Consider the following 25,022-nt stretch of genomic DNA (forward strand, 5'->3'; position numbering starts at 1 on the left):
GGAACAGGAATGGGCGTGCCGAGTGCATGCTTCATGGGGATCTTTCAGGGGAGGCCGGCTGCGAGGCTGTTGCTGGCTGACCTGGCAGGTTGCAGTCAGCCCACGGGCTGCCTGGCTAGAAGACCTCTCCTGCCTGGCAGCCTGTTGCATAGGCAGGAGCTCCTGAGTATTGAGACCTGTATCCTTGGGTGTGGAGATGATACGCATTTAAACCTGAGCCTTGGCCAGTCTGTGAACACAGGGTGGAGTCTGGGAGAGATCAGGCCTCCATTACCATGCTGCCAGGAGTAGGACTTGGGGCTGTGGGGGAGCATGCTAGTTTGGGTACCAGGAAGCTTGAACTGTCTCTCTCCTGTCATTTGGGCCCCTGCCACAGGTAAAGATGTGATGGGGTCTGATGCACAATGCACACAGTCGTGTTTCCTGCTGTACCATGTAAGCACGGCAGCAGGCGTGATTGTAGGATCACGGGTCAGATCCCATCACGCCTTATTGCTCGTGTGAGCCCGGGTCAGCATGGTGCACCCCTGCAGCTGGGAGCCCCATCAGCTGGCAAGACCCCCAGCCACAGGGGCAGACCTGGCCATATGTTCACCTAATGGTGCGAGAGAGACCAGTCACGAAGTTGTTACACATTTCCTGTAGAACAACTTTGTGGCTTATTCCTCATTTTGGCACACCATTAATTGATTAAACATGTGGCTGAGTCGCATCTTAAGATGAAATTAACTGGTTAATTAAGTCTTAAGTGTAGCGTGTGGCAAGGGGCCTTGGCCTCTGGGTTGAGTTCAGTGTTTCTCCACCTGGAACATGTAATGGTGCTTTGACCTCCTTTGTGAAGCACCTGGGGATATGCTGGCGGAAAGTGGTAGGTGAGCGCTGGGCGGAGGGTGGAGAGAGCATCATCCTCATCATCACCACTCTTCCTGCCCTGCACGGCCGGCAAAGGCTCACAGGGGCTGGGCTCTCCTGGCAGTGATCCCTGTGGGGTTACACCCAATTACACCACCCCGCCTCGCCTGCCGTGCCACCGAAGGGTCAGAAGCACAGCCTGCTGTGTGGGTCAGGTGAGCTGCCCGAGCGACTTGGCAGCCCAGCGCGGGTGTTGGTGAGCGCTGGCTCCAACACGCAGTTTTGATCCTGGGGCCAAACGTGCAGAGCTGATCGCGTGCGACTGAGATGGTGCGTGCATGTGCTGAGCCTGCGGCGGGGAGGGGCAGGAGGAGCAATGAATGGGGCATATGCCATAAGACCATAATCGGGAGCTTTTTCTTTCCGGGGGAGCATCTAGCCAGGAGGAGCTGTGAGCCTGACTTGTGGTGGGGTAGCGATGCGTCTCCCCTTGCCAAGCCCTGCTAACACACCCAGGCGGGAGTGTGAGAGGGGCAGCACGGGGCCCAGAACAGACCCTTGAATCTGAGCACCCCAAAGGGAAAATCCCCATCCAAAGCCCCCTCCATGTGATGACTGGGACTCGCAGGCCTCTAGCCCCCCCATGCTGGGAAGTGCTCGCGATCCACATCCCAAGCCGGTAGCCCCAGCCCGTCTCTGGCGCCTAGCAGGTTAAAGTTATGAGCAGGCTCCTAGAAGGATTTATTTTTTCCCCCACTCCACCGAGCCCAGGCCCCGTGGAAGCTCCTTGTCGTCTGCCCTAAACTCTCTCTTATCCTCTCCCTTCCCTCTGGATGAAACCTCACCTCCGGCTCCTTCTGCTGCCAGGTAGCTTTATTTGACCAGCGCCGTCTAAACCCGAGCAGTGTGCAGCAGCCGGGGTTGATCGGGCCGTTAGCACCACTAATTGGAAAGCCCGGCTTTGGGGGAAGAGCGTGGCTTACTGCAAATGTCATCTGTGTTTAGACTCTCGCAGTGAACCCACATCTCTCTTCAGGCCGCTTTTAATTAGGGGCCAATGAGCACATTGTGACACGTGTTCCTGTTTTCATAAGAAGCGCTAGGTAGTTTGGCCGGGGGAACGTCTTGTGGTGGGGAGGGGAAGGGGAAGACGGCGGAGCGGAGGAGCCAAGGGGAGCGATCACATGTTCACGAAATGAATCCTAGAAAGGGCATCTCTCTCTCTCTGCTCCCCCTCCCGCTCTCCCTCCTCCGCGCCGTGATAGTGTTGAGGTAATTGTACTGAATCCAGCAGCGTGCAAAGCGAAAGAGATTCAGCCGTTGCAGAACGGCGCAGAGGGCTTTCCAGTGACTAAGCACCGGGACTGCGGAGAGAGCCCCGGCGTGGCGGGGAACGGGTCCCAGCGTTCAGCGCCCCTGCCAAGAGCTTGACAAGGGCTTGCCCCCCGGGTGATGACTTAGCTGCCGGCGCCCTCGCCTGCAGGGGCACGTGCTACGGACCCCGGAGATCTGGGCTTCGGCTGCGCTGACCCGCTCTCCTCCTCCTGCCTCCCGGGGTGGGGGAGCTCTCCGATGCACGTTGTTTCGGAAGTCCTCTGGACAGCTCGGAAAGCGAGGCATGGGGCTGGCATTGTGATCCACGAGAGACGTAACTTTTTCTTTCCCTTTTTTCTCCCACTTCCTCTCTGCAGAAAAAAGCAGAAGCTGCCCACAGGATACTGGAAGGACTGGGGCCTCAAGTGGAGCTGGTAAGTCTTATCTCCCACTACGGGGGAGGGGGGCTGGACGGCAGCCAGGTGTGGAGAGGTCTGTGCGAGGCAGGCACATCTGTGCGTACGTGTGCGCGCACGCATGTCTAACCCGTAAGAAGGAAGTCCAGGACATCCAGCTGGCTCGGTAGCAGGAGGGGATGGGGTGAACGGGAAAGACGGAGACATACACACGTGTGCCTACTCCTCTGTGAGCCTTAACCCTTAACTTGCTTTCCTTGCTGTCCCTAGGAGCAGGGGCAAATCTGTGTTGCTCATGTTTTCGCCCACCGTGGCACAGCAGCGGGGACTGAGTCCATGCATTTGGTGCCTCAGTGAGCTTGTGTGTGGAGGATCCCCTCTGCAAAGCGCACGAGCACTTTCATAACCGGGTGGGGGGAGCATCGGAAGAGCGTGTCGCGGGGATGGAAGCAGTTCTGGGTTGGAGTGACCTGGCACTGGTCATTCTTGGACCCAGCCAGAGTCCTGCCCGTCCCTCCCAGGCACCCCTCGCACTTCTGGGAACTGTAATCACGGACTTCAGCTGCTCCCTCACCTCCCCCAGCTTGACTCCTCCTTCCCCCCAGCAAGCCTCTACAGCAACTAGCAGGGAACCTCCCTCCCTGAGGCGTGCAGGGGTCACTTCACCGGGGAGGGCACCCTAGAGCGAACATCCCTTGTCCTCCCAGTAGTACTCCCTCCACACCATGGAAAGGGGCAGCTGGAGGGGTCCTGCAGAGCATTTCTTGCAAGCTGCTGACCGCCCCCAGACAGACGCTGTAGCTAGCGGGGTCCTTCAAGGGAAAGCGAGCGGTGGGAAGGGAGGCGCTGGGTTTCTGCTGGAGGAGCATCCCTGGGGAGCGTGGCTCTGGGGCTTTCCCTGCCGCTCAGAATTCACGAGGGTTTTGTCGAGCGTAGCAAAGGCGGGCATCCCTGGGGGACGGGGGATCGCTTTGGCACACCTCAGCTCACCTCTGTCGGGAAGGGGAGCTGCCCATCGGCACTGTGAGCATAACTCCATCATCGGGGAGCTCCACCACCAAGTTTCCTGGCCCCTTCGACTGGCTGTGTCAAGCTTTTTGTTCTTTTAAGTATGGTACATCTTTGAAAAGTTCACTTGTCCTCTTCCTCTGCAAACAAAGCTTTCAGAGCCGGCCTGTCCTTCTGTACAGTGCAGAGCATGGTCACTGCCACCTCTGGTGTACGGTACCAGGGACCACTGGTACGTGCTGCCACGCTTTGCTGAGGTTGTCTGGGTCTCTTATAGGCTCCCTTTAATTTAGCTGCACAGAGAGAGAAGTCGTCCTACCTCAGCCCCTGCCACATGTTGCCACGATACAAATCAATGCTTATTAATACTCAGCCATCTCAACTGGAGAGGACGTTCCTCCAGGAAGGAGTGCAGAGCTCTTCATGCACACCCGTACACACTTGCATATGGTACACTTGGTCTGCTTCCCGCATGATGCCGTAGGAATGGGCAGGGGTCCTGGAAGAAGGGTGGGCCTGCAGATCTGGGTCCTCGGAGCCAGCTCCGTGCTCTCAGGCTGCAGAACGTTCTTGCCCTCTCGCCCATGCAGGGGTGGCTACCAGCAGAGCCCAGGTCACAGACCTCTCCCTAATGTTTGTTCAAGCATAATCTGGTTATTGCATCAAACAGAGATGGTGACAGATAAGCGTCTCTGTGATAGCAAGGCAGCTTGCCAGGTGCTGATTTTTTCAAGGCGAGAGGTCACTGAGGATGTTGGTTAGTCACAACTGAGAGAGGCAGGAGGTTATAGGAGCATTAGCAAACCACAGAGTGGTGATGACATGCTGGTAGTTCCATGTGATGGCAGGTTGAATCCAAAGCTAGACCATCTTGAGGGAGTGGTTGTTTTCGATTGGGCTGACTAAAACCTGCTGGATTTTCCCTTTTGTTCCTGATCCAAGAGTGCATCGTTGGGCAGCAAGGCCATGTTGACTCTGCCTTCAATTTAAGGTAAAGGGAACCAATCAGAGACAGATTCAGATTTGCAGAAGGGGTTGGGGTTTTTTTGGTGCATTTGTGATGAGAGGGATTTTACCAGCTGAATGCATTGACTAGCAAGTCTGGCCTTGACTTAGCTTCAGGTGTACCAAAGGGGTTTTGCAGGTAACTTGGTGTAGGAGAACTAAGAACTTAGCCATGGATCTTGAATCCTTATCAGCACGTCCCTGAAGTTGAAAGCTGTTGAGTTAATCTCCCGACCAGAGACAAGCCTTCGACTTTCACCTTTTCGGCCCTTAATTCTGGGCTTTCAGACTCCTGTGCTCTTCATTGAAATGTGCATCCCGAGGCTTCCTTTGGAAGGTGTCTGCGCTAAGTGAGTGCTTTGTGTTGACAGTCTGTCTCCCTAACTCCCGCTGACTTGATCTTAAAAAATCTGGCCCTGTGTCTTATCTTCTCTAGTGTTGACGGCTGTGTGATTCTCCCGCTGTAGGATCACTGCCCTTGGTGCTGCTCGAGTTGGGAATGTGAGGGGTGATTTTTTTCCCAAGCTAGAAAGAGCATGGTCTGACTCAGTCCCACTAAAAGGCAATCACAGACGGATACCTAATTCCTATAGATGCCTCTGAAAATCCCACCCCTCTCCTCCACAGCACCTGGGCAGGGGTCTCCATGTCCTTATCAGTAGTTGGTCTAGCACTGAGCATGGCTTGGGTGTTTGAAAAGTGGAGATGTTGGGTACTGTGGTCAAGACCATGCTGTGTTTCCGGCAGGAAGATGATTCAGAACGTGAATCTGAGTGCTGTCCTGAAAGCTTTCACTTGGGCTGAGCCCCGAGTGAGACATGTTTCATGCAGAGTGAAAAAACTGCGGCAGCAACTTGGCTTGGATTTAGCATAGCTGTTCAGTGCATTGCTTCTCTCGTTGACTTGACTAGCATCTAAACTGGGGTTGAAACCTAAGCATGCACTAATGTGGTGTGCGAAACCACGACCAACTTGTTTACAGTGATGGGCAAACAAAGCCCTTCCCCATCCCCAAATCTACAAGTGCTAACAAGCGTCTTCTGCTCGGGATCCAGCAGCAGGCGAGTAGTGCAGTCCTCATACAATGAACTCTCTCTTGCAGATAGGGAAGGCAACTATTTTTACAGCTGCTCGGTGCTGTTAGTGGAATTCCCCCTGCAGGACAGGAAATGAGTGCAGAGGAGGTTGAATCTTAACAGACCAGCCTATACCCTGGTTTTGCTGTGAACCTATATCTGTCCCATAGCACGGCTTTGCTGTGGCCAGGCCAGCCATGGCTGGCACGTTGCTGTTCTCTGTGCCGGCTCCGCTGCGTTCTCATTTTCCCTCGCCTGCGAGCATATGGTGATGAATGGTATTTTTAAAGTTGGTGCTGGGATTTTTAGCCTTCCCTGTTTCTTAGTATGCAGGTTTCTTTTAAACCCGGAAGCACAGGATGTTGTTAACACTTAGCGGTCTGAGCCGTTAGCTAGCACACATTTTTCTTAGGAGGCAGCACAGGAGATAACTTGAACTGATGTGTGTGCACACGAGACTGGGCCACAACCCGCAAGGGGCACTCACCAGCCGCCTCTCGCCCCCAGTGTAGCCTGGTGACATGATTCATCATGTCCCAGTCTGCTCGCATAAATGGAGGTCGGAGGAAAGCACCTTCCTTTATTGAAGCATGTTCTTGCCCTTCACCGCAGTCCCTGCAGCAGCGAACTGCCTGTGTGTACTGGGTCCGGCCAAGCCGCCCTGAGGTGTTGTCATTGATTGAGTAGCACGTGCTGCTTTGACTCTTCAGAGCCATTGCTCCTGGTTTCCTCTTCCTAGGAATTGCCTTCCCCTGCTCCTGCGCCTAGGCCTTTCCAGGACAGATGCCTGTCCACCAGCTCCTCCCAGGCTGGAAGGGTCTGAACTGGGGCTTGAACAAGGAGGCTCAGCTTGCCTGGTATTCCCTGATACTCTGGTATCATGACCCAAATCATCAGTGCTGCCAGCAACTGCTTTGACCTTCATTGGTTAGGTAGCTGTCCCAAGTGCGTTTGGGTCTTCATAGGAGAGACTTTTATGTTCTGCTGCAGGAAGCTGTGAACTGAGCGTGGTGACTTCTGGGACGCAGGAGCAAGTGGCACCTTCACACCCAGCTGCCATGGGGATGGGTCAGTTGGACACGCATGTAGAAACAGTCCCTCTGTCCGTCGCCTGCTGTAAGTCTTACACCTTGTGCACCAACCTTCCTGGTGAGGTGACAATAGGGCGTTGTACCAGCGCCACCGTGTAACGAGAAAGCAGAATAGGGAAAAGGCCAGTTTTAAATGAAGGCCGCATCTTTGAAAAGAAGCTTCCAAGACAGACGGCCAACACCAGCATTCAGTGAGGAGGTCTGCGAGGTAGGGGCTGCAGAGACGCACATTGAGGGCTGCAAGATGAGCCATTAGATCTGCCATTATCCTGAGCCTTACAACGGCTGGAGGATGGGGAGTCTGGTAAACATGGGCTAAGCTAGCCTCCCGCCTCCTCCTTATTGCCCTTCTCATTAGAGATCAAAGTCTCCTCGACCACATTCCTACCGAGGGGCAGCATGGCTGGCTTGCGTTTAATCGTGCTTGGGTTGTCGGCTGGGACTGTCCGCCATCCGTCATGCATTCTGGCTGTTTGATCCCGTTCTGCCACAGCTGTGAAATTGCTCGCAGATGGTTCGGCAACAGCTTCTGGATGCAGCGCCTGCAAAGTTGGACAGCATCTCTGTGGTTAGACGGAGGCTGCGTTCGTCAGGCGACCAGTTGCTGCTGTGGTTGAGCCAAAGCTGCTTTTATTGACACCATTTGAGATGCACGTGCAGGTTCTGTCCTGAGCTCTCAAATCTGGCTGGTGGCTAGAAACACCTCTCGGGTTTGGGTCCTGAACTCGGTCGTCTCTGGTGCCACCCGCCACCGGGATCCTCTGCTATACCTCCGGCTCTTGCAGCTCTCCCTGTTTTACCTTTGCATCCTCTCTCTGGCCTGGCCCCAGTTAATATGTGAATTTCTTAGACTTGATTTTAATTTGCAAAAAAGAAAGTCTGGTGCCAGAGCTTGTCGTACACCAGCCAAGTAGGAGGAATGACCCACCCCGCTGGCAGAGGTCCTGTTGTACCGGAAGAATGACTCTGTTCAGTGCCACATGCAGGGCATTCAACAAAGCCCTGGCCAGTTGTTCATCAAGGTTTGGATCGAGCAGTGAGGGCCCAGCCTGCTTTTCTGTGCCTGGAACGGCCCGACAAGGGGGACATCCAGGAATGTGACAAAAGGAAGAATAATAAGAAGCGGAGCTGTAGACAGCAATGGCACTGGGCCTGGTGTTGGGGGCCTGGTGTTGGTCCACCTATTGTATTGGGATGGCCTAGCCATTTGGCATGTGCCACCAACCTCCACAGCTCCATTAGGACCTTCCTGTGCCCCATTTACCCCATCTTGACCTCCCGGTTTCAATCAAATGCAAAAGCAGCTCCTCCTAGTTCGTAAGGGCTTGGTGCCTCAGTCATGCTAGGACATCGGTAGGACTCTGGCAGCCAGAGGCAGAATGAGGGTTAGGGAATGGGGTGGAGATGCAGTACAGGCTTGCAGGGAGTTGTTCCCACCACCCTCTGGCTAATCGGTACTGGCGGATGGGAGAGGAGACGATTTGGGCTCCAGACCTGGGTGCTGTTCCTTGGATCAGCTCAGCATTTGGATGCTTATCTTGCTGGGATCCTTTGACCCCTGCTGACTTCCTGCCCTTGGGGCGGGGGGCTGGACTTGATGATCTCCTGAGGTCCCTTCCAGCCTGAAAGTCTGTGAAATCTGTGAAGCACCGTTCTCACTATAGAGCTGCCTCAGGTCTGGGAACCCGCAGGTCCCAGACATAATGCTGAAATGTGGGGAGACTTTTAATCCCTTTTCCTGAGCTGCAAAGGAGTGTGGTTTTGGGATGGTACTGGAGCAAGGGAAGGTGTCTGGGGGCACCGGACAGAGTGTGCTGAGGGCAGGAGGGTGCTGGGGACCTAGAGAAAGGTTCAAGGAGCTCGTGTATCTTTTTGATCCCATCAGGAGCTGGTAGGATAGGTGAGGTGAATATCAGCCAACAATGCACTGTTTAAAAAAAAAAAAAAGGCAAAACTTGGCAGATGCTGGGATCCAGGTGTGGACTGGAAATATTGGTCCTGCGTGGTGCCAAAGCCAGCGAGCAACTGGTGGGGGCCATTGCTCTGGCCTTGACTCCGTATAGCTCTCACTTAAAGTCTGGTGATGCCTGAGGTAGGGCATGACTTGCTGCAGTTCCCCTTTGGAGAAGTGCCGTTCCCCTGGGCGAGGAGCAGCAGTGCCTGGCACGGCCACTAATCAAGCAAGAGGATTTACAGGCTGGCAGTTCATCCTCCTGCAGTAGCTTCTTCCACCCACACTTTCTCCACGCAGTTCAGATGGGCTGCCGCACAGACGCCAGGCCCCCTGACTCTCATTCGCATGCCCTAGGCCCATGCCACCTCTCTGGGGACCGGACAGGAAGAGCGCCCCAACAATTCGGGTCCGTTCCGGACCTGCAGAGCTGCAGGTCGAGTCCTTTGCTCTGCCACAACTTCCCCGCATGACCTTGGGCACATCACCCTGTCTGTGCCGCAGGTTCCCTGCGCATAACCAAGGTGAGCGCACTGTCCTCCGCCGCCAGGGGTGCTGAGAGCGGGCGCACAAGCTCGAGGCTCGCGAGGTGCTGGGATACTGCAGCCATGGCCCACGCCAGCTGCTGGGCGCCAGATTCTGTCCCCCAGGTGGCTGGCTGGATTCGGGATCTTGCTCCGGCTCCCTCGAAGGCAAAGGCAGGCTTTTGCGGCACAGACATAACAACTTGCAGCACGCAGACTGTTCCGCCCCCCCCTTCCCCTCTCCTCCCCCGTGTCATATGTTCCAAGGTGCGCGCGGCTTCACCGCGGGAATAGCAGCCAGCTCCCCAGCCACGTACGGCGTTTATGCGAATTACGCAGCAAAATTGCCTGTTTCAGAGCCAGCTCGGTTGAAGGCTGCCTGCCTCCCACGGGCTGCTCTCGGTCGCGCTGTGACTCAGGCAGCACGGCCGCGTGTGTGCGAGGCGGCAGCCCCTCTCCGGTACGAAAGGCGAGGAGCAGCGTGCGGGGAAGGGAGGCGGAGAGGGGGCAGCTGCGGGAGACGGCGCTGGGCATGGAGCAGCAGAGCAGAATGGGCGACGCGGGGCCCCCTCTCTCCCGCTCTGTCTGGAAGACGGGAGCCCACGCTGATGCCAGAGTGTTTCTGACAGGTTTAAGTTTCTAAATGTCAGACTATACCATTTATGCCTTCATTTTTCTTCTTTATTTCAGCCATTATACAACCAGCCTTCAGACACCAGGCAGTACCATGAAAACATTAAAATGTAAGTACATGGCAATAAAGTCTTATTTTAAATGTCAGGTTCTCTATTAGGGCTGGAGCAGAGGAGAGATGAGCCTGCTCCCAGACCCCCGTTCCCTATTAAGGCTGAAAAAAATAGCATGTCCTCTCCTAGTGCCGTTGTGTTTGCTCTCGGTGCCCGGAGCAGTGAACCGTCTCAAGAAGCATATTGCTCGAGATGTTAGTGGGGTGTTAGGGGCGCTGTTTTTTGGGGGGGCTGGATGGGGGCGGAACTAGTCCTCTAATACCATTGTTTGTGGGAGGGGTTTACTTTAAATGGACCCAGTTGTTCAGCATCCCTTGGGCTTATGAGACTCACCATGACTGGAAGAAGATCAACTTGAATGGCCTGCAGTGTTGCTCCCCCAGGCAGGGGTGGCTGAGGTCGGCCGGGGGGTCTGTAGTCAAGGGTGGTCTGTAGTTTTCCAAAGGCCAGCCTTCCTCGCCCGCCCCTCCGCGCTTCCTGTGCTGTTGGTGCTTGTGGTGCGTCTCTGCTTGAGTCGTGTTGGTCTGAGTGAGAGCGCTGTGTTCCAGCACATCTCAGCGCGACGCGCGAGAGACTCGTGTTTAACACATGCCAAGGTATGAAATTACCTGTCAGCTTTTCCAGACGTGCTTTCAGCAAGGGTGGGCTTGAAATGGAAAGGTATCGTGACCATTGGGATTCAACGAGACCCTTAGCAGATGTCTAATGACAATTGATTTTTTTTTTTTCTCCCCTCCTCCAAAGATATTTACCGGGGGTTGGTAATCCTGCAATTTATCACTTATGTCTCAAACTACATCATTTAATAATCAGCCAACATTTAATAATTATGATGCATGTAGATTGGACAGCTTTAATTGTCATTTTTATAGATTGAAATATTAAAATTTCAGGTGTGACCTGGGCTTTTGCTTGGGCTGTTGGTATAGAGATGACTGCTTTGATGCGGCCTGGTTGGGTCTGCGTGGGCCAGGCCTATTATGGTACTTTCCGAAACAGCCTCCTGCTCATATTTCATGACTTCCAGTGCAGTGTTGCTAGGTGCCAGGAGAATTGAAGCAAGTGGAGTATCTGGAGTTGAAGTGAATAGGATACCCTACAGCAGTTCTCAGCTCTCAGCCCTAAGGGGTGGTTACATTACGTTATGAATTGCTGTGATGTACGGGCATTCAAATAGTGTTTCTCTCCTAAGTATCCAATGAAGGAAAGGATGGTCCAGCAGTCAGGGCACTAGTCTGTGACTCTGGAGCTCCGGGTTCAGGTCTTTGCTCCATCACAGACTTCTCTTGGCAAGTCCTTTAAGGCCAAATGTGAGAAGTGGTTTCTGAGTCTTGAGGCCCACTAATTTTCAGTCGTTCTGTGCCTCCGTTCCTGGTTTGTAAAAGGAAGAGGACTAGTCCAGCCCTACCTGCGCCACTGAGGATAAGTGCATTGGAAGACACCAAGGTAAAGGAAATCATCTCATTGACTAGATAACACCAGAGTGCTGCACTGATGGCGATCGATCCAACACTCGTATGAAGTAGGAAAGGATTGTCCTCATTTGCTAGCCAGGGAAATCAAGGTGCAGGTTCGGTAGGCAACCTGCCCAAGGGTCACGTAAGATGGCAGCCATGTCTTGGGAACAGGAATCCTAGGAGTTTCATTGCCGAAAAGACTGTTTTTCCTCTCCATCATTGAGCTTTCCATTGACTCGTTTAAAATCCCAGTTTAGCCCCTTTTCCCGTGACAGTAATCCCAGATGCTTTCGGACTCTCTTCAAAGCCCACCACATCTGCTGACACGGTTAACTCTCCAAGTCCAGCTTTGTCCTCCCCCAGCTTAAATGACCCCCAAATACATGTCTGTCGGCAGCCATCGATACCTATAGACCCGGCACGCCCCGACTGACCGAGGCAGCGGAAAACACGCGGTCTCAGTAACGCATTTGCTGCCATCGCATATCATTCAGGCTATGAAAACCCTGCCAGAAGTCTTCCCCCGTGGATTTGTCCATGAATGTGCTCGCTCCCCCGTTGGCTTGCCTGAAGCACGCGCTCTGGCCATTGGCTCTAACAAGGGTGACGTCTGCGAACGAAGCTCTTCAGCCAGCTTGATGGAAAACAGGTCTTGGAGCTGCCCACATCTGTTATCAAGCCAGAGGCTTCTGGACCTGCATCCCATCAAGGACCGTGAATAAGACCGTCAGGACAGCTGCCCGGTGCTCCCAGCCTTGCCCCGGTTGGGAGGAGGCTGTGGATGTCGAGTGCCTTGTTCCCATCGACCTCCCTGGCTCTCATTTCTGATCAGAAGTTTTCTCTGGCGAGTCACCAGAGCAAGATGCTGGTGCCGCTGGGTATGGCAATGCTCCCTGGGGTAGGGGATGGGGTTCGGAGACCCTAAAGGCACAATCGCACCTAGGCAACTTTGTGGAGATCTCTTCTGGTTTGCCGTTTGTTTCGGGGATTGGATTATTACATTGCCACCGAGCTTCTTGCTAGCGGATCCCCAGGCTTGGGGCCTTCTCAGAGCTTACCTTACCCTGTTTCCTGGCCGTCTGCCCCTTCCCTTCGTGCTCCCTTAAAAATGCCGCTCTCTTGCGACTGCCCAAAGCTGTCTCAAACAGCGTTTAAAGCCCTGATACTGAACAAAGAGCCAGTGAGTCGTAAAGGAACAAGCTAGAAACAGGTCCAGATATTCCACCTGCCCCTGAGTTCCCCTGTTGGTTTTTGTGGTTTTACAATCACATTTTCCTCTAATTGTAATGATTTCTGGTCCTTTTGTTGCTGTGGGAAAGACCCAAACAAACAGCAGAGGAAACCGAGTTGCTGACTACAAGTCAACAGTGAAACTGATGATTAAACGTGAAGCCTGCCAAATGCCGAGTTAAACGGATTCTGCAAAATAGAAGCGTTTTTCTCTGAATTTTCGATCCTAGTCTTCGGGTTATGTGTAACAAGAGCAGGCAATGGATTTGCAGTCAGCAATATGGTGATGATCACTGAGGTGAAAGAAAAGTCCCTTAATTGTCATTTTTATTCTGCACTAGACTGCCGTACCCCTCGTGCTTTTAAGGGTGGTTGTCATAATCAAAAGCCAGAGGGAGGCCAGGGGGACTGGACTGATGCTCATAGTGGCTTTCATTTGCAAACATCTGGAAGCTCCGTCTTTTAAATGAAAAACGCCGCTCTCCCCCTTTCTAGCAGAAGCCCACCAATTAGCCATGTTCAGCTGGTTATTGATGCCACTTAATGCACTTGCAGATCTAGGTCAGCGCAAGGCCCTTAAGCTAGCTTGGTTCCAGATGTAGTCGTCCTTGACAGCAGCCCCGGTTTAAAGGTCTTGTCTTCCAGAATGTCATTTTCCCTGTTGTGGAAGACGTGGGGGCGCTGGCTGGCGGTAGGCTTCCCGCATCGCAGCGTCGCGTTAAGGGGCATTAGCCCTACAAGAAGAGAAGGGATGTAAGACTAAGGCCCCGTCCTCTCATGGTAATAAGGATTCCCTGGCCCTTTTTGCAAGAGGGAAGGGTGAAAAGCCACACTGTCCGGACCGGATGCATTCAGGATGTTCTTATTCCACCTGTATGCAAGCTTCCTCCGTTTTCAACTCGACACGTTCCTCCTTTTCTCTCCATGTGCTTGTGTAGCCTTCCTGGAGAAGAGCAGCTTCCACCTTCCAGCCCCGACGTAGCTGGATTTCAGTGGGAGAGGCAGCGATCCTCCCAGCAGAGCCCTCAGGGAGTGCCTTGAGGCTTCTTCAGAACGCAGGGCACAACAGAGTCGGAAAGACGACGACGAGCAGATCCTCCTGCGCTGAAGTCGAATGAATCATGCCTTCCTCTCGACCACTTCGCTGCAAGCGGGAGTTTGCTCCAGCCAGAACTGCCCTTGGCTCCCGGCAGCGCGGTGAAGTAATCTGGGACTGCTTTTCCCTTTAACTCCTGCGTTAAAAGCAAAATGATGCAACGTATAATTGACTGAGTCCCACCTGGGCATGGAAGCACAATCCTGCTGATTTTTTTTTTTTTTTTTTCCTCTCTGAATATAAAGGTCTCTGTTAATTTTCGTTTTCCAGCTCACCCGTGGAAACGTTCTGCCTCTTGTATTCTTGCAACGCTGTGGGTCAGCGGGGATCCTACAAGATCCGATAGGATTAGCGTCTCCACACGACGACTGCTGCAGTGCTACTGTACAGAGATATGCTTTGCATTGCAGCACTGGTTTAAATCTCACTGTTTGGGTTGCTTCTTAGTCAGGATGATTCACTTGTATTATTAATACGGTGATTCAGGAGGTACAAGGCGAATTCACACTCTTCCTACAACATTATAGGAGTCTTTTTGTTATTTTCCTGGAGTTTGATGCTCTGCCTCTTGCCCACTACAGTAAAAATTAATTTCATGCCCCAGTTCTTTCCTGTGTTTCCAATTTCAAAAGCTTTTAAGCCCTCTTCAGCTGCCTTGCTAGGTCCTGTTCCCCTTTTGCTTGGGTCCATTTTGGTTCAGGTACGTATGCAGACGGAGAGTGAGAACGGTTAGTTTTGTATGCTATATCTGCCGTGTGATCCAAGGCACTGCCAAAGACTTGACCTGTCTTAAAGCTGTTTACAGACTTTTGGGGGAATGCCTAGCTAAATACCTGCTTTGTTAAAAGAAAAAGGCCTGCCACTCTTGTCATTTAGGAGGAAGAAATAAGAGAACAGGAAAAATTTTAAGTGGCCCTCATTTTAATGAGACCCTGCAGAGGGTTGCCATGCCATCTTTGCAGCAAGCAGCTAGCTAACACATGCATGACTTGCCACAGTATTAGTATCATGACAAGTCGACAGACTTCTTCAAGACCCTGAGCCACCCCTAAAGATTATCCAAAAGCCAGGGTCCTACGCTGAGTTTTAGGGGAACAAAACCTGCTAAGGCAGTGACCCCAGGAAAAATAGGATGGAGAACAATCCTCTCCTTCCTTGTATGAGACTTTGCTGAAACCAGGCCCCAAATACCATGCGCTGGCCAGTGCAGTGATACCCATGTTGCCGCTTTTTATGTTAACATTTTCCTACGTTTCAAACCCTGAGCGTGCAAGTTTGCATCTCTTGTGATTAGAAGAGCTGCTGTTACCCCTGGCCCTAATGGTGGTAACTTTTCTTCCACTAAATGGTTGAAGATGTCGTCTACCCCAGCAGGATCAATCGTCTGCAGTCTGCTAGGAGAGGGTTACCAGCGGAGGGTTTTCATCTGAACGTCAGTAGATTCCTGTCCACTGAGCCATGAAAAACAGCCCAAAGGACCCAATGCAAATCGCGGTTGGGGCATGGTGCAGAACCGAGGAAGCTGGAAGTGGAAAGGCATACAGGAGCCGAGCAGCACTTGGCAGGGGCGGCAAGGGTGTGTCTACAGTACAGCATCGGCGTGGCCCAGCATGGACCGTCTCCAGCATGACCGACCCGACCTCTCCTGCTCACATGCTCCGTGCCTGGGAATACACTGGTGAGGCTGCTCCAGAGCTGTCCCCAGCAGCCGCTTTTGCACAGGCCAGAGATCAGGATCTCAAGGGTGGCTGTGGTAGCACACCCCAGAGCGGCTTCACCAGAGCGTTTCCCAGTTTGGACTCAGTGGCTTAGGGCAGGTTCAAGGTTGCCCATGCTGCTGCGGCTCAGATGTTGTCTGTACCATCAGCTGGCATGCTGCACCTTCTCTTCAGTCCTCATTCACTGGTGTTTTCAAGGCCTGGGTTTTGCCTGGCTTTGAAACTGCACCCCCTTCCTTCCCCTCCATTACAGACAGCAAATGGCTCAGGCTGGTTTTTGCCATGACACTTGAAATGTCCCCAAACTGTTACGTGTTTCTGGTTTGCTCTCACCTCGAGGTGCAACCACAACAAAGCTGTTGTGTGATGTGTTAACTCCGTTGCTGCATTTGTTTTGCTAAGCGGAGCCGATAGCGATTTCCGATTGAGCTACTTCTGCACGGCTAAAAATGCCGACCCCGGCTTTCAGACAGGACGCAGGATTTCAAGTCCTTCCCTCCTTAGGTGCCCATCTCGAGACACCACGAAGGGGCCTGATTTTTCAGGACGAGCCCAGCGGTTTCAGGAAGACCGGATGCCATGGAAGCCAGCGCTATAACCGAGTTAAAGAGATGGGACGTGTATGAGGGAGAGGCCCACTGAGGGTTATAAACCCGCTGGTCAGAGTTGTAACCTACTGGTGGTTCCTGGGAGGAGTTGGGTCACTCCTTGCAGACCTGTTCCTAGTTTTCTTCCTCTGAAGCATCTGCTACTTGCCACTGCCGGAGGCCCCGCGGGTCTGACCCGCCTTGGCAGTTCATGTTCTTGTGTAAGAGTTGAACAGGGCTCCTAAATCACTCATCGTTTTTGAAAGCACAGGTCATTTATTCTTTTGAGTCTTATTGATTTGTCGTTAAAGCTGTGGCAAAACCTTGATGTGCATAACACAAATGCTGTACCCTGCTCTGTTGTAGCTAAATTATTCCCTTTCAGGTCTTTTTATTAGCCCTCGCAGACACATTCCCTCATCAGAAATTCACCTAACGGCTCCCCCCCGCCCCCCAAGCCCATTCAAGGTTTTGCTCGTGTCTTTTATGTCCCCTTGGCACGTGCGAGCATGGAAGCATTAATGTATGATGAATTATTGAAGGACGGAGAAGTGCGTCCTGCCTCGCAGCTTGTTGTTCCCGGGCACTCGCTGTATGCAAGACCTGGGAGCATGGAGCAACCAGAAATACCGAGCCAGTTTCAGGGGAATAAAATGCGGATTCATTCTCCCTGGGTTTTTATGAATGACAAGGCAGCTGCCCTGGCACTCATCTGAGTTTTGTCTCCTGCCCAACAATGCAAAGAGGACGTGAATCGATCTCCAGACGTGTTGCGAAGGGTGGCTCCGATGAGGGCTGCAGCCAGAGTCGTTCGGGTGCGTTCAGTGGAAACCTTCAATGGAGGCGGCGGAGCGGGGAGGGGATAAGCGCTGGGCTGCAGGCTTAAGCCTGGGAACCTGCAGTTGCTCTAGCCTGTGTCCGTCAGGGCATTTTCACATCAAAGCCAGTCCTATGTGTGGGCTTCCAGGCCAATGGGCACTGCCAGCTTTCTGTGGCTGGTTTACAGGTAAAAGCACTGAGCAGCCAGGAGTGTCACAAGACTGGGATTTGCGGGGGCAGGAGTGTACTTAGCCACCCACTTATGGCATCTTCTCTTCCCTGTTGTTAGTGGGCAGACACTAGCACGTCCTCGGGGTGGGGAACGGTTGCAGTAACCTGGGAGGCATTGAGCGTTACCTCCTGAGCACTTCGCGCTCCCTTTTCTTGCGTTGTGAACACCGCTGTTAATTCGGCGCATCTCAGTGGCCAGGGGCTCTGGGCTAAATGAGCAGAGCAAACTAAAGCTGCGGATTGTGTCGGTTCCTCCCCACGCCCAGCCCCAGGGTTCGGCGCTATTCCCTTTCTCTTGTCGGCTGGTCCGGTTGGGCGTCCGAGCGATGGCGTGGCGCCGCACGGATTCCAGCGGTGTCGGAGCTCCGGTCTTGCCAGGGAGCACTGGCACTTGCCACTCAAATCATCAGCCTTTGTCCCTGCGTCGGCAGGATAGATCCTGCTATAATTGGTCCGCTAGCAGTTCAGGTAACCGTATCCCCACGTCGCCGGCTGGAGCCCTACCCTTATGTGGGCTGTGTGGGACAAAAGGTTTCTGTGTAATTAAAGAGCTGAGATTTAATTTTGATGAAATAAAGAACTCCTTTTTTTGTATGCGTCTCTTGTGCCGGCTCAGACTCGATGTGGGGTCACCCAGGAGGCGCATACGGCATGCCAGATCTGTGCCAAGTAGCTCAAAAGGCAGGGAGGTGAGTTTCCTTTTCGCTGGCTCCATTGTGAAAGCCAAAAATCACCACATGTTGAGCAAAGTAGGTGGAAGCACCCACGTTACCAGCATGTCCCCTTGCTGTCCTCGGTTTGCCCAGAGAGCAAGAGGGAAATTTCTGTCTCTGACAGCGGTGTTCGGTGGGTAGGGGCCCCATTCTGGCATGTGGCTGAGAGCGTTTGCAGTGATGCTTATGGCACTACCTTGCGCCAAGTAGGATTATTCGTGGGAGGAGGATTGGCAGGCTGGGTCCTGGGGGGTGCGGGGGGTGTTGGGATATTGCCTTTCGTTGGCAGCAGTTTACTCTGTGCCCTTATTTGTGATGGCATCTGTCAGGTTTTGTGTCTTTCCTCCTCTTGTTCCCCCACCATGCCAGTTGGGCAGGGGCGGAGGAGCCCCTGCTCCCCTGGGCAGCATCTGATTCCAGGCCAGGATGTTGGCATCTTCACTGCTGTTGGGGAAAAAAGGGACATCCCACCCTGCTCAGCCAGCTGCCACCTCCCTTGCTAGCCCTGGGATGCCCCTGTTTGATGCCCCCAAGGGCCATTTCTGGCTTCTGTGTGCAACCAGCCCCACATAAAACACAGCAGTCGCTGGGACCTAGGATGTGCTTGGGATTTCCATCCTCCCCAAGGGCGTTGTGGAAATGACTTGTTGGTTGAATTCACCAGCAGTTAAAACATAAAACCCTGGGGCATTCACAGAGAGGCGAGTAGCAGGCGGGGGCTCTGGCACGTCTCGTAGTCCCCAGGCTGCACCTCCCCGTCTGAAACCGGAGGGCGGCCCGGAGCTGTGTTTTAGGATCTCCCTATGGGGTAGCCTTTGCCTCGGAGGCTGAGCGTATGGCTGCTGGTTTCGCATCGGCCTGGTTCGGAGGCAGAGATGCTGGAGATGGCGTAGCCCACTACGCTTATTCGCAGTCAGCCAGTTGAAAGGCCACTGGGCATCCTGACCAGGCTCTGCCGGGCAACCTCTCTGCACGGGGATTGGACTCGATAGCCAGAGGCTCCTTCTAATCGGATGTTCCCATATCGCTGCAGATGACCTTTTGCAGCTGAGGCTACGGCTGCATCCGAGGTTTTGAACTGACCAAAGCTAGCAGGGACTCTCTGCATCCGCTTCTGGCTTGATTTTTTTTTTTTTTTTTTTCCCCTTCACTTGATTTCTCCACGTCCTTCCAGACCCCGGTGCCTGGAGACGGAGCGCAGAGACCATGCCTTGCTCGCTGCCGTCACCCTGAACCGCAGGGAACCGCCAGGGTTTCTGCTGCGGGGTGGGAGGAGAGGAGGCGGTGTATCGCACCGCTGACCTTTGTAAAGCGCCGCGTGCCTGCACGCCGCTCCTGCCGTAGCAGAGGACAGGCTTCACCTTGGCTGGCTGTGCTGCAGGGATTTTGCTGCGCTGTTTGATTTGCCCTGGGAGCAGAGCGTGTGCTTCGGAGACGTGTGGCCTGAATTAACCTCCCTACAAATGGTTTCCAAGTAACAGCAGTACGTGGAGGGAGATAAACTGTGAAGCATATTTATATTTACCGAGATGGTATTAACCTTTAAAGGCTCAGCCCCGCGCAGGAAAGAGAAAGGAGCTGAAACGTTCAGAGCGCATTTGTGGGGGGCAGACCCCAAAACCATTCTGTTAGCTGATTATTTCAGTCTCTGCGGCAGTGGTAACACACAGGCCGGCTTTCCAGCCGCTTCCAGGCTTCGGGGCTGCAGAGCCTTTCGTCAAGGCCGGGCACGCCGCTCCTTTGCTGCCCTGTCTCCTGACCGGGTGCAAGGCAGGTCCAGCAGCAGCAGTGTCAAGACCCCTGCATGCCCGGGCTCTGGGAGCAGCCTCCTGCCAGGGAAGTATCGATGAGCTGCGCTGCCTGTTCCAGAAGTCAAGGGCAAAACTCTTAATGAGGCCACCCCCCCCTTTCCCTCCCCTTGGCTTTTGAAGCTGTCTGCAGGCTGCAGCTCCCTCGTTGCTGGGTATATAAATAGCAGAGAGCCACTCCTGCGGCTTTTGAGTGAACCCCCGAAAGGACAGGGAGGGGGCCGGAGAGCTTAAAGCATCCCTGCCCTGTTGAGATGCGTTCCCGCGCCAGGCCCTATCTGTTGACACCAGCGGGCTCGATCCTAGAGGGATGTAGCTGTGACTCCCCTCCATCCTCATCACCGGGGCCCTTGGATGGTTAACGCTGAAATCCAGCTAGCAGTCCCCAGCCCCTTTCGCCCGCTGGGTTACTCTGGTTTCACGCTCTGCAGATTTAGTGCGTTCGCACCAGCAGGGAGCTGGGGCAGGGAGATGCTTTATTTTTCTTTCCCATTGCTTATACTGGCTGGAGGAGGAAAACAGGGTGAGGCCTGTGCTTACAAGCTGGTCTAGCTATCCCCCGGCTATGCCCTTGCTCCAGTAAAAGGTATCAGCCTAGGAAATCCTTGCCTCACAAAATAGGGCTGGTCAGTTGGTTTCATTTTCACTTCTGCCCTAGTTCAGAGCTGCAGCCTTGGTGCCATCTCCCATCTCGGCAGCAACATGACCATGTCACCAGATGCAAGCACCCGCGGGTCATGGGTCAGGCATTCTGCAGTCACAAGGCCGGCCTTGCAAATGTGGAGTTTCCCAGCGGTATCAAATGGATTGGGGTTATTTCATTTATTTATATGCCTTCTGGTCCTGGAGCTGGCAGGGTTTATGCTTCTGAGCTGCCTCTGCAGCACCGCAAAGGGTCAGCACTTTCATTAAAAGCAAAGGCGAGGTTTTCGCATCCCGTGACTCTGGGACCTGGAGCTCTGTGACGTTGAGAGCACCGCAAGAAGAGCAGTGAGGATTAGCGAGGCTGCGACGGGCTTGGAAAAAGCGGTTTTGACCGGAACGAGTGGATCCATGCGTCTTGGGTTTCGCTGTGTCCCCAAGCCGGTTGGAACAAGCCCGACGCAGACACAGAATAGCTGCGCGCCTGCGGCCTGATGTTGCACTGCCACGTCGAGGAGCAAGTCCACGGGCCGCTGGGGTGAGCGGGGCTCGCAGACGACCGCTCTGAGCAGGAGAGAGAGAGCAGATGTGGTGGAGAAGAAGAAATGTTCCCTCTCTGGAAAGGTCCACTTCCTCTGGAGCCTTGAAACCATGTTGTGGCTTGGCTACACGTAGCCGTCACCTATCAGGTCTCCAACTTCTTTTGCAGAAAGTGCAAAGTCAGGTGTCCAGTAAATCCTAGTCCCTGTTTCTGGTGCAGTTACTGAGTCCCTCCAAGGCACTGGCCCAAAAGTCACTTCCCTTCTGCGCCTTAGTTTTGCCATCTAAGGGAGAAAGGGAGCAACTCTGCTCTCCTTTCACCTGGCTTCAAACTAGCACAGCTAGGTACCTCTGTACCGGTCTTCAACAGGGAGAAATGGCACTTCCCCCGGACAGGTGGAAAGACACGTTTCCACAAGCACCTGCAAAACGAAGGGAGAGCAGCAGGATGTGGTTCAGAAGTTCAGCCAGCTTGCACCCAGCTCGCTGCTCCCGGGGAGAGGAGTTGGTGATGTTTGCTCAAAATGCTTGGTGCGCTGGGCTCTGACCGCTTGTAGCCACAACAGCGGGTCGTTTGTCAACCCACCAGGCAAAAAGAACCAAAGCCAATACTGCCTTTCTGCGGGGAGATTTTTTTTGCCCCTGTTCCTGGGATCATCAGCACTTTGATTTACAAGAGAGAATCAGAGGACAGGGCTTGATATTCAAGCCCCCGTTCAGAAACACACCTTCTGGATCCCCACGATTGCGGTCTGCAAGGATGCAACAGGCTCTACAAAGGTACTTGCCATCACCATGAATTCAGTCCGTGCTATTGCTGCCTCTATGCAGGTTTCAGGCCGAGCTAGTTTACTGCCTGCCAGCTTGAGCCAGGGACGTTTGGATCCATTTCCAGCAGTTCGCTGCTATTTCCCATTTCAGTGAGGAGGTTGCAGATGCCACTGGCAAGCGCTACCTTGGAAATCAAGTTCTATTTTTACATCAAAGCATTCAAGGCAAAGTCAAAGGGAATGAAGATGTGGTGCAACACAGCCAGGGCTCAGGGATGCTGCGTTCACCCAATACCTCCGGTGACAAACTGGGGGAGAGGTGGGACAGAGTGCTGTCCAGTCACTGCTGTGTTACTGGGACTGAGCATTGAACCAGATGTGTCCATCTGCCAGATCGAAGCCATTGAGTGTGGTGTGATCACGTTTTGTCGGGAACGAGAGCAGAAGTCCTGGCTCTGCACTATATTGTTATCTGCACCCCTGCCGTGTATGCCAAGTACTTTGCACCCGTGCCAAAATGCAGTGCCCGCCCCAAGAAGGTTGCAAATCGGGGAGAAAATGTAGAGAGCAGGAAGAAGAACTAGGAAGCCACCAAGCAAACCCTGAGGTTTGGAGAAGTTAGGATTGAGATTCTTTGGATTTTGTGGGGTGATGGGGGGAGGGATTAATATACTCTCTTCTCCAGAAAGCAAACACGGGGCTGAATATCTCCCCTTCCCCGCCGTTTTAAGGATGACAGCTTTCTTCTGCCTTTGTTTTAAAGAAATGGTACTTACTAGCCCCCATGTTCTAGCTGTTACTGCAGGGGCTGAGGCAGCATGGTCCAGCAAAGAGCCCATAGGAGCAAAGGGATCACCGAGCTAATCCAGGTAATGGGTGCCATCGCCGCCCACAGACTCAGGAGGAGGCAGTCAAGTTTCTGGCATGTGTAATAGCAGAAAGAAAAGCACTGTTCCTTATTCTTTAGGCACCCCGGGCTTGCAGATAGTCAGCCAGCTGCTTACATACGTGCCTAAACTGAGCCATGGAAATCTGTGGGCTATTATACAAATAAAGGTAGGCATGTGCTTGCATACCTTTCTGGACTGGGACTTTGGAGAGGTATAAACAGTCTAGTTCAGTCCAAGTAGTGTTGACTCTGAAACCTAATGCGGGCAAATGAGGCATTGGCATTGTTTCTGTTTCTGATCCTTTTGGGCAGCAGCATCCATATACCCTGGAACTGTAGCCCGAGCTCACCTGGAGGGCTCCTGTATTTCTTCCCCAGTCTCCCCCTCTCTGCCTCCTTTCCCAATAGTAAACTGAAGGTAATTTGATGCATACCGCAGGGTTATTGAGAGCACCACCAGCCTCTTATGCTGTATGCAAGATGGGAGAGGAGAGATGAAAACCACCGGGGTGCCTGTGCAGTATTACTGTCTTGTGGGCTTTGATCCATAGGGCCTGAACTTCCAAGCTGATATTATTGTGGTTGGTCCTGCTGGCCCGATGTAGTCCAGTTGGCGCCTGTGGAGCTACTTGCTGTGTGCGGGATTGTACCTAACAGCAATGTTATTTTGGGTATTCCTGGTGCTAGCTGTGATCGGTGACCCTGCTTCTGCACATAGATCTCCATCTGGCTAATGTTGCACATGTGCAACTATTTGCAAGGGCAGGGGGCGTGATGACACACATGTGAAGGCACAAAGAGGGCTTGCCATCAGGCGTGTCAAAGAAACATGTGGGTCTGCAAAGCAGAGCCCTCTTTTACTGCAATCAGGTTTGCTCTAAACCTATAACGGAGTCCGTGCAGCAACGCTGTTCCTTTCTACGACTCTGATCAAATTCAAAGATAAAAGTAGAAACTGCCTTTGCCACTGGCTGGTGCTGACAGCAGAAGCAGTGAACAGGACTTTTGCTGAGACTGTTGTATTTCACTCCCATCTTTTTCTCTGTTTTAGAAACCAGGCAATGCGGAAGAAGTTAATTTTGTACTTTAAGAGGAGAAATCATGCTCGTAAACAGTGGGTAAGTAAATCCCCGAAGTCTTGTTTTAACTGTGTATAGTAGCTACAACGAGAAGTCAGTATCTGGCTCTTTCATGTAGAGAACAGGAAGGATCCCAGCATGGAGAACCTGGCCCACGGCCCATTGCCAAGGGCATTATTTTTTCTGTGTTTATAACTTCCTTCATTACAAAAGTAACTCGTACACAAATACTGGTTTCATGACCCGGCAGTACTTCCCTCCGCACATATCCTGGCTCAGCAGAGTATTGGCTTAATCAGAGCAGGGCCGTCCATTGATTTCAGAAGGACTATTTGTGGAGTAATGACTGCTCCATGTGAGTAATCAAGCCTTGAGAGGGGTGTGAAATTTCAGCTGACTCCACTGCAGATAACGGCTCTGAAGATTCATCTCAGGCTCTTGCCAGCTGACCTCAGAATGATGTCCTAGGAAGTTGTGGTTTATACAGCAAACCAAAGCCCTAGTCAATCCCATGGCAAGAAAACCGATAGTGAAATCCAAATTCCCTTTCCAAAACGACTGCTGTCTGTTGCAGAAAGGAAAAGGATGGATTTTATTGTGAGACTGAAGGGATCTGGGCAGATCTATGTAGGCTTTGGGGTTTGTTTAAAGTACCATTTTAGGGCTTGTTTGAAATAAGTAGGGGAGAAAGAGTAGGACAGTTGGTCTGGAAGATGACTACAATCCCGCTGTGTTGGTCAATGGGAAATGGAAAGAGAAAGTTTCTGAAAAACAAACAAGGAAACGAGCCCGTTGGTAGTCATTGCCCAAATGAAGTGAAATTCCTTAAATGAACACAGTGCCCCGGCTGGGGAGCACCGGGCACAGCGGGAATGCTCTTTCTGGTTTTATAATATTTCTGGGTTGCTGGTTGGGAGCGGTTTCTTTTAAACGTAGAAGCTGTGTGCTGAGAGTGCCCTCGCACGCTAGAACGTGATGCCGATGCTGCCGTCGGGCTCCTCTGGGAAGGCCGTGGTGTTGGGTTGAGTTTTTAGGTTGCCGGTTTGCTGACTTCCTTGGGAGTGTTTTTGGATGAAATCTTTTTGGCCAGGAAGACCTGTTGGGAGGATTCTAAATAATCAACTTTAGGAAGTGGTTTAAAAGCAGCCTGCTAAAGGGCTGTTTACGGAGACGTTTCAGACCGAGCCGTACTTGTTATTGCCAGCAAATAAGAAAGAGCGCGCTCTTTTTTTTTTTCCCCCCCTTTTTCTGGGTTTAAAAAAAATTCCACTTCCCAGTAGTCATGCAAAGTTGTGGGCCATGCATTCCAGTGGGATAGCCGCACCTTTCATGTGGGTTGGACTTCACCTATAAGTCATCTGGCCATTTTCTTTGCAAGGCTTTTCCCCAGACTATGCTGCCTGGAACAGCCAGTGGCTTCTGCATTTGTGAGAAGAATATCAGTATTCCCTTCCTCAAAA

The 25,022-nt window shown here is 52.8% G+C and overlaps 1 protein-coding gene across 25 annotated transcripts in view; it reads left to right on the plus strand.

Annotated features, from left to right (window-relative positions):
- Window positions 1-25,022, plus strand: part of NCOR2 (nuclear receptor corepressor 2) — a 335,757-nt gene that overhangs the window by 174,626 nt on the left and 136,109 nt on the right. For all 25 annotated transcript variants that reach the window (XM_090062093.1, XM_090062092.1, XM_090062105.1 and 22 more), the window contains 3 exons: window positions 2,544-2,600; window positions 9,928-9,980; window positions 23,535-23,601. In XM_090062093.1, the coding sequence (XP_089918219.1) occupies window positions 2,544-2,600; window positions 9,928-9,980; window positions 23,535-23,601 (177 nt within the window). The remainder of the gene's footprint in view (window positions 1-2,543; window positions 2,601-9,927; window positions 9,981-23,534; window positions 23,602-25,022) is intronic.

The sequence above is a fragment of the Crocodylus siamensis genome, chromosome 9, assembly GCF_052110815.1.
Source record: "Crocodylus siamensis isolate JL-2025a chromosome 9, ASM5211081v1, whole genome shotgun sequence".
Lineage (NCBI taxonomy): Eukaryota > Metazoa > Chordata > Crocodylia > Crocodylidae > Crocodylus > Crocodylus siamensis.